This window comes from Oculina patagonica, chromosome 7, assembly GCF_052425735.1.
Source record: "Oculina patagonica isolate OP01 chromosome 7, crgOcupat, whole genome shotgun sequence".
NCBI classification, from domain to species: domain Eukaryota; kingdom Metazoa; phylum Cnidaria; class Anthozoa; order Scleractinia; family Oculinidae; genus Oculina; species Oculina patagonica.
The window spans coordinates 1,139,246-1,147,458 of record NC_135764.1 but is presented as its reverse complement, the minus strand read 5'-3'; the positions used below and the strand labels follow the sequence as shown (position 1 = coordinate 1,147,458).

Here is an 8,213-nt window from a genome sequence, read left to right as displayed (position 1 = left end):
TGCTTGTGCAAAGCCACATCCTCGGAGAACCAGGGGCAGTTAGTGGGTCTTAGTGGGGCGAAACGAAGGAATAAACCGGGCAGAAATCGTAGCGACGAACGTTTTCAAGATCGTGCCGTGTTTGAAAACTTTCGTCGCTAAGATTTCTGCCCGGTTTTCCTTCGTTTCGCTCCACTAGCTGCCCCTGGGTCTCCGAGGATGGCAAAGCCACGGATTCTGTAAACCACGATCTGCTAAAGGCTGGTTCTCATATGATCGCCCCGATCGTCTCTGTCGCTTCTGTCGTTTGCAAAGTCTGAGGTGATTGTAGCAAGCAAACTTTTTGAAGCGACAGAAGCGACAGAAGCGACAGAGATCATATGAGAACCAGGCTTTATAAACAGACCCTCGCGACAAGATCATATGGAAGCCACTGTTATGCTAATCACGCAAAATTGCACCAATCATATTTGTGTATGTCGAAGAACATATTCACGTGCAAACTTGTAAAAACTTCGTTCTTTAGGCGACCACGTTGTTGGCAAAAGTCTTTCTCTAAAACAACACCTTTTTACAATGGAATTTTTCTGGTATCAGCCGTGAAATTTCTTGGTGGAAATCACAGGTTAGTGACAAGTGTTTTATGTATTTTTTTTGTCCTTTTGTTAAAGCTTTTATATCAAGCGGCATGTTGCCCAAGAGCGAATATTGCTTGTTGCAATAAATAACTTGTTGAATTTTATAAACACCTTGGAATTATTTTCGCTATTACGACAAAAAAACCGCTTTTATATCGATACAGTACACGTGTCACTATCGCCAATTAGGTTAGGAAACCTCTCCACAGTTAAAAAGCATGAAAAAAGAATAAGATTAGTTTCTACAAAACACGTTCAATTGAATAATGCGGCGCATTCGCTTATTATAAACGTCCAGAAATACGGGCAACATTTTCTTTCAATTTGTCTCGCAACATTGCTGCATTGCAAGTTGTAAAGTGTTTGCGCGTATTACCTACCGTGTCAGTAGAAATCAGTTCATTTTTGTGCAACACGTTGCCGCAACTTACAATACGGGTAAAAGGACGCGCAACAACACTTTGCAACTTGCAATGCAACATTGTTACGAAACAAGTTGAAAGAAAAGGTTGCCCGCATTACTGAGTCTTTAGTGCGCAAAAAATCCCACGAGAAATTTACTATAACAGCTCTCGAAGAAATTTTAGTTTAAATTTTTTGGTGTTTTATATTTTTTCCGCTTTATTTATCAGTATTGATTTTCCGTGAAAACACAAAGTTTGTGGCATAAAATTAATCATGTTACATTCAAGCTGGACTTGGTCTGTTATTAACTTCCCTATACGTGAGAGATCGTTGCGTATTGCATCGGAACTTCCATAACAACTCCTGATTGCGTGTATGATTGCACCTGTTGCCTGTCACATTTCTGCACGAAAACTGCTTGTTCAATTTCGAATCAGAGGCTTGGCTTCGTTTCAGTCGACCAGCGCCTTCTCCCCGTTTCATCATGCCCACCCAGGGCATCCAAGGAACAAGTGAGATTTTGGCAGTCCTTAAAGATTTCCCTTGTACAAGTTATCGCTTCTTCCAGTTGCTTAGCAACAACCCGGCCAAAAATCAGTCATTTCTTTGACGGCGATGTTTGATATGGCAGCCTGCGTAGCTGGCGGTTGGGCGCTAAAAAAAAAACCGCCGCTCGCAGGCAGATATGGCCGGCAATTACATGTAAACCCGTTTAAACTGTTGGCAAACAACTTTATCCACAAGTTCGACGGTAAAATTACGGATGAAAATGTTCGAATTGGGGTCGGCTAAACGATCAGACATGTTTATCCAACGCGATATTATTGGAAGAAAATGTTCGATTGTTTAGCGGGAGCTAAACAGCGATGCACGCTGCATTTGCTGCCGATCAAGTTTTTGATCAATTTTTTTCTATCGCTTTTTGGCAGCTTCATATAAGTTTCGTTTGATCGGACCAATCAAAATCTAAGAAGAGTTGGTGGGGCGGCGAATGGGGGAGGAGATGACGAGCTATAATCCGTATAGGCGGGAGTAATTCGAAATAAACAGGAAGTTGACAAAAAGATGTTAAAAATAATTAGCAGTTTTGTTGCGTGGCAACGTTATGGCATCTTGAACACGCGTCACTGTGAGGCCTTTTATCTTGTCGTCACCAGATTCTCACGTCGCCAAGGCAAGGCAACAAAGTTGTTCCCAGTCCCCTGTCGCGGTGATGAGTACGGTGATTGCTTACGTCATTCCTTTTGTGGTGCTGTTCGTTCTGTTTGGATGCTTAACCTCGTTTCTCCTCATCTGGAAGAGACTGCAAGGTAGATTCTTGAAGAAGCGTCGCCGTGAACCGACTTCAGCAGAGCTGAGGCAGATGAGAATCCCTGTGATTGAGAGCACGCCATTCTGGGTCCCAGGGAAAGTAGGCGACCTTATCGGTATCGAGATACAACCCTCGCCTAGCCTAATGATGCCAATCACCTTCTCTACACCGAAAGCGCGGCGAGTAAAAGTGGTACGTGACTGGAAGCGCTTTCCATCTGTGTGGAGAAACTGGTGAGAATTTTCCAGCAAATAAAGAAGTAGAATTTTTCAGCAAACACAATGGTACGAGACGAGTGTAAACCATTTGGAAACATTTCTGTGGAAAGGTCTCTTTCATTTCATTTCCCACCGGAACATCCGCATATTTTATCGAGGAGCATGGTAATAGTGCGAAAAAGTAAAATGGTGAACAGTGGTATTCCAAGCATTCCGATAGAAACGAGAAAAGAGGAATACCTCTGAAGGTATTCCATTTTCCGAAAATTTTCCAGTGGAAAGGACCGTTCCGTTTTATTTTTCACCGGAAAAACTGGTTTCTTCGTACAAATGGAAAGTGCGGTGGGTAACTTCTTATTACAATCTAAAAAATGTTGTACAGTTTCGATTAGTAGGCCTTATGGCCAGCTAGAAGACCAGACACTTAAATAAAGTTGTTGTTGTTGCATAGGATAGGAAAAATCACTGTACGTTTTTTCAGTATTATTTCGAGCTACGTGACTCTGCCTTCGTTCGTGGTCCATGTTTTACCCTTTTTTTGTAGAATCGAGATCAAGTCCCGAAGCTCAAGTTTTCAGTTCAATATCACAAAGCTAGGTAAGTCGCTGTCTTCCTTCTCTACTGTTACTGTATGATACTTCTCTTGACAACGTTCTCTTTCTAGATCAATCAAGGTCACTACCAGAGTAGTATTCAAATAACTTACTAAATTGGAAAAAAAATCTTTCGTTTAGTCACTGAAACGTTTGTTGAACTGTCTGGTTTCTTCTAGAACTCGTATCACATTGCTCTTACCAATAGGAGTTAATCACAGTGAAGATATTGTTTTACCATCCAATCCGGTCAAAAACAAAACCAATCCTGATTTTATTCGCGTGACTTTCCCGCGCTTCCTGCCGGACACGCGCGCTTGTCGCCGGTCACATGTTTTCCCGCGCTTGCCGCGGTTACACGATTTAGTGCTAAAGTTCGAGTTCTGATTGGCTAAAATTTATCCTCTCTTGCTAAAATAAATTCGGTCAGGACCCAAAAAAAAAAAAAAAAAAAAATAAAACCCCGGAGGACACAACCCTGATTGGTTCTTTCTTAGATTCACGACAATGATTCCAAGACCGTTTCAACTTTTCTTATTATGAATGTCACTGTTTCAGCGGCATCCTGGAAGTTCAACTACTGGAGACAGCGAACCTTTCTGATGTGGACAGTCTTGACGAAGAGTTCTGCGGGAACAATTCCTCTGTGTTCTTGTTTGCCAACGTTCAGCTCACTCAACAGGTTAGAAAGGGGCGGGCAATACCTTACAGTTGTTTAGTGTTACTATTAGAAACAAGGACACAATGAGGTAGTGCTCAGACAAAAACAAACGATTGAATGTTGGGCTTCGACAGATAAATAAAAAATGTTAGAGAGCTTAGTGACGGAATGTGGACCTGAAAAATTTAGTCGTTACGCTTTTATATACTATCTTAGAGAAATTGTTACCCTTTTGAGACTTTTCTGAAAAGGTACTCCTTTGAATACCTAAAGGTAACGTCGCATATCCTAAGAAAGGATTTGATATGTCATGAGATAAGGTAGTTTTTACTTGAGTGTCAAAAGTAATTCGTATTTGCTTTGGTTTTGCATTACTTCGCTAGGTGATTATTCTAAAAACCTTCCGCCACTTCTGCTTCGAGATTTTTAATCTTAAACAGATTAGCAAGGGAAATTGTGTTTGTGGTTTGAAACAGCAAAAGGCTAGGAAAGTTTTAACAGTATTAAAAAGGAGGGTTTTTTTACCATTTTTTGTTCAGGAGGAAACGAAGCAGCGATTACGTTTGATGTCTCGCCGCCGGCGCCGTAGACACAGGTCTTTTGAGATCGAGATGAGCTACGAAGAACTACAGCTGCAGACGTTGCAGTTTTGTGTGATGGGATATGATGAATACTCCAGGCAGAAGGTTATTGGTGATGTGTTACTGCCCCTCGCTGAGCTTGCGCAGCAGGGAGTTGATATCACGAAAGAGCTTGTGATGTGGAGGGATATACAGACCTGCCAACCAGTAAATACCATTTATTTCAATTTTTTAAATTTTGTGGCGTACCTGGAAAGTTGTTTACAGTTAGTGTTTCTTATGATAGGGGTATTGTAGCCTGTTCCAGGCTCTCGGTAGTTGAAAGGGAAAGCGAAAAACGCGGGCGAGGGAGGAAAAAACGAGGGGGACGAAGGAGCCTCATTTTTTCCTCGCTCACCCGCGCGCGTTATTCGCTCTCCCATAACTACCGAGAGCCTGGAACAGGCTAGGGGTATTGCCGACCGAATGAAATGAAGGATTGATTGATTGATTGATTGATTGATTGGGTGACTGAGTGCGTGAGTGCATGAGTGATTGGACTGAAAATTGATAGACGTTGATAAATAATGGGGTCGTAACGAGGCATGTAAAATCAGGGATCGCAACGATGGGATCATGGCACAGAGCCGAAATTCGGGGCCAAAACGGGGTCATTTTCTTAAACAGGAGCATTGCAGTTTTTTTGGATCAGGGATCATGACTTACTGAAGTCAGTTTTGGGATCAAGGATCCAAAAAAGGGTATAAAAAAGAAACAAAGAAGAAATGACATACTTCGTCAAGGCCCTGCGATAAAGAAAAAAATCATTTTAACGTAACTCATTTAACAGTTCCCTTGTCAGTGTGTTAACGATTCTCTTTCAATCTCTTTTAGCACTCGTCGTTATTAAGTGAACGAATGGGTCACCTGTCCTCTATACAGCCACCTCGCCAGGAAAACGTTCAACCGAGGCGCACAGCACAACCAACCGCACCCAAGTGCTCTCCTTCCTGAAAAACTCGTTCATCCAGTTTTCCCGCCAACGGGAAACTTGAAACGATCGAAAAGGCTGATGGGCCTTTAGACCTCGACGTGCACACCTGGGGTTTATAATAAAAAACGAGGCGATGCTCAAAGTATTGTTACAGTTTCAGTTTAGGACGTGAGACTTAAAAGACAAGTGTTATGTTAAAAAAAGAAAAAAACGAAAAAGAAAAAATATCAAAGGAGCTAAGTTACAACAAATACGGAAGTTTATTATTAATTACTTTTTAAAGTGTTTGGTTACATTTTTAAAAGACTTTTTAACATCACTTAAACTCTCTACCAAGATTGCATTATTGGATCATCCTGCGTTTAACGTTTATGTTTATGTTTCAGTCCCTTTAAGGAAATGAACGAGAATTTGAATTACCAACGTTACTCCGTGCGACTTGATGGACGCCATTTTGAGAATGTTTATGTTCATGAGACTTGACTTTTACCGAGTGGAGCTGGGATTATTTTACGATTACAATTTGATCTTAGGATTTAATTTGAACTTATAACCCTCTTAAAAATCACTGATGTATTTGTTCTTTGTTGTAAATAGTTCCGGAGGGTAAGGGGATAGGTGTAAACACAGACACATGGTGGCAACAAAATACAATGGGTGCAGGGAGGGGCGCGCACAATCCAAAAAAAAAAGTTGCTGCATGGTAAGTTTGGGATTTATATCCAGCATGTTTTTTTTCTGTGCAACTAGTTAGTTCCCAGAAGCCGCGATACTTTAATTTACACTTGTACCAAATATACGTTGGCTTTGGCGACAAGACTACATTTAGACCCATTTTTCCTATCCCCAGAAAAAAACTGCATCAGTCAATTTCAGCAGTGCCTATCGACTCCCCTTCGGGCCTGGGCCCAGGTCAACTCCCAGGCATCGCATTTGCTTTTTTTTTTTGTTAGAAAAAATGGGAAACTCCAAGGGTGGGGACAAATAAGTGGGCCAAATATCCCGGGGATGGACCCTTGTTGGTAACGAATCAAAGGCTTCCTTAGAGGACATGTTCGCGTTTTCTGCCACGTGCGAGACCAAAACCACTCGGGTGTCAAATGGCCGGGGTCGTCCCGGGGGTAGGCAAATGCCCGGTGTCCGGACAGTACTGACAGTGATAAAATTTCAAATGTCCCACCCCCAGGATAAATACGTTAGCCGGTTAATGTCCGGGCAATGACACTGCTGGAATACTGAGACATAAGCAAAGAATAGCCGGGTAAATCTTCAGTTTTCTGTTTAACGCAGCGTTCTTGAGTATCTTTCTGATCCGACCGTAATTCTTTCCGTACTGGAAAGTGTTCTTCTTGTCGATTCTTGTAAAACCCTTCATAATCAGGCCCGTTTTCATCCTCTTCAGCTTGACTACAAAGACAAAACTTGTCGCGTGCAGCGCACTGACATCCTCCTAAAGCCGGAAATCTTTTTATATTTACAATCACGAAAAAAATCGTTCCATAAAACTCAATTTTTGCTTTGCTGTGCTGTGCTAACGGGGTCTCAAATAGTTTCAAGCATCTCCGAAAACTATGAAAATCTCGGCGCATCCTATAGCCTAACTAATTGTTATATCTCTACTGATATAGTTAAAATAATCATCTACCATGTTGAAGTTTCAGTATTAATATAGATTTTTGTTGTGGCTATTATATTGAGTTGTGAACAAAGCAGACGTGTTATGCAAAGCAACGGCAGCCTGATAAACCTGTTTACTCTTGTTGCGCTAAGCCAGGGTGGTTCAGCCGGAAATCAAAGATTAAATAATTAAAACAACAACTTTATTCCTACTAAACTTTTCATGAATAGAAAAATGAATTATAACTTACTTCAGACATGTCTGACGTCTTCCCTAGTACTCTCTAGGACTGGGTTCTAAAATGGCTAGTCACGCTAAACTAACACTAAAGGCACGCAAATCCCGGGTCGCAAATTCGAGCAAATGCAAGGAAAAACACGTGTAAGCTAGCGCAACTCTAACGCAAGCACAAATGCAAGTGCAAATGCAGGCGCAAGGAATGGATAATTAGTATAATTGTCCATTTTCATGCGCCTGGCTTGCGCTTGCATTTGTAAATGCAAGCAAAAAATGACTTGTCTGCCAACCTGGAAGAAGACTTCAACTGGGTTTGCGTTACGTTCTCTGCGTGAATTGCGTTTGCGTTTTACGTGTGAACGTCACTGGCATTTGCGTCGCATGTGAGAATCATAACTGGAAACTCCAGTTTTCCAACTGTATTCTTTTTCCATATTTGGTGCATTTAGAAGTATATGTTTACAATAATGGGTGATTAGAATAATTTAGTAGTTCACCAGCGCGCGCAAAAAAATTATATAAATGAATAATAATAAAAAAAGAAAAGTTTGATAACACTTGCTGGGATCCCCTGCCAACCATTTTAATGAAAATTAAAAAGAAAACTATAAAATGGGGCAAACAATAAAAAAAACAACAATCATAATCACAATTATGAATCGACCCAAGCTCTAAGCCAGAAACAATTTGTCATCAATTTCCAGAACCAGATCGATTTCTCATTTTCTTTTAGTATTTGATTCCAAAAAATATTTTTAGAAAAACCAAATGGTAGATCTGAGATACAACGCTGCAAATCTTCAATAAATTTTCACTGAAAAAAATATATGAAATTCTGCATCTATTTCTACTCACATACTACAGGACTAAACACGACTTGCACGTATATGTCTAGTTTCGGTAGCTTTGATCAGTTTAATTTGTCTTTTCCACAGATATATTTCCTAATTTTGCGCGGGCATTTATTATACATTTTGCGCATCATCCGAAAAGAAATT

The 8,213-nt window shown here is 40.8% G+C and overlaps 1 protein-coding gene and 1 pseudogene across 2 annotated transcripts in view; one reads left to right on the top strand and one right to left on the bottom strand.

Moving 5' to 3' along the window:
* Positions 1 to 8,213, bottom strand: part of LOC144660023 (uncharacterized) — a 101,546-nt pseudogene that overhangs the window by 54,862 nt on the left and 38,471 nt on the right. The window lies entirely within an intron of this gene.
* LOC144661504 (uncharacterized) lies at positions 524 to 6,236 on the top strand. The gene is made up of 6 exons (XM_078522285.1): positions 524 to 604; positions 2,180 to 2,526; positions 3,097 to 3,149; positions 3,704 to 3,827; positions 4,346 to 4,594; positions 5,261 to 6,236. The coding sequence occupies exons 2-6, from the start codon at positions 2,236 to 2,238 to the stop codon at positions 5,378 to 5,380; spliced, it is 837 nt and encodes a 278-aa protein (XP_078378411.1). The 5' UTR covers positions 524 to 604; positions 2,180 to 2,235; the 3' UTR covers positions 5,381 to 6,236.

Coding starts and splice junctions, on each gene's coding strand:
- LOC144661504 (XM_078522285.1), top strand. CDS start 2,236: ATGAGTACGGTGATTGCTTACGTCATTCCTTTTGTGGTGCTGTTCGTT. Junction 3,150..3,703: donor GTTCAATATCACAAAGCTAG/GTAAGTCGCTGT, acceptor TCACTGTTTCAG/CGGCATCCTGGAAGTTCAAC. Junction 3,828..4,345: donor ACGTTCAGCTCACTCAACAG/GTTAGAAAGGGG, acceptor TTTTTTGTTCAG/GAGGAAACGAAGCAGCGATT.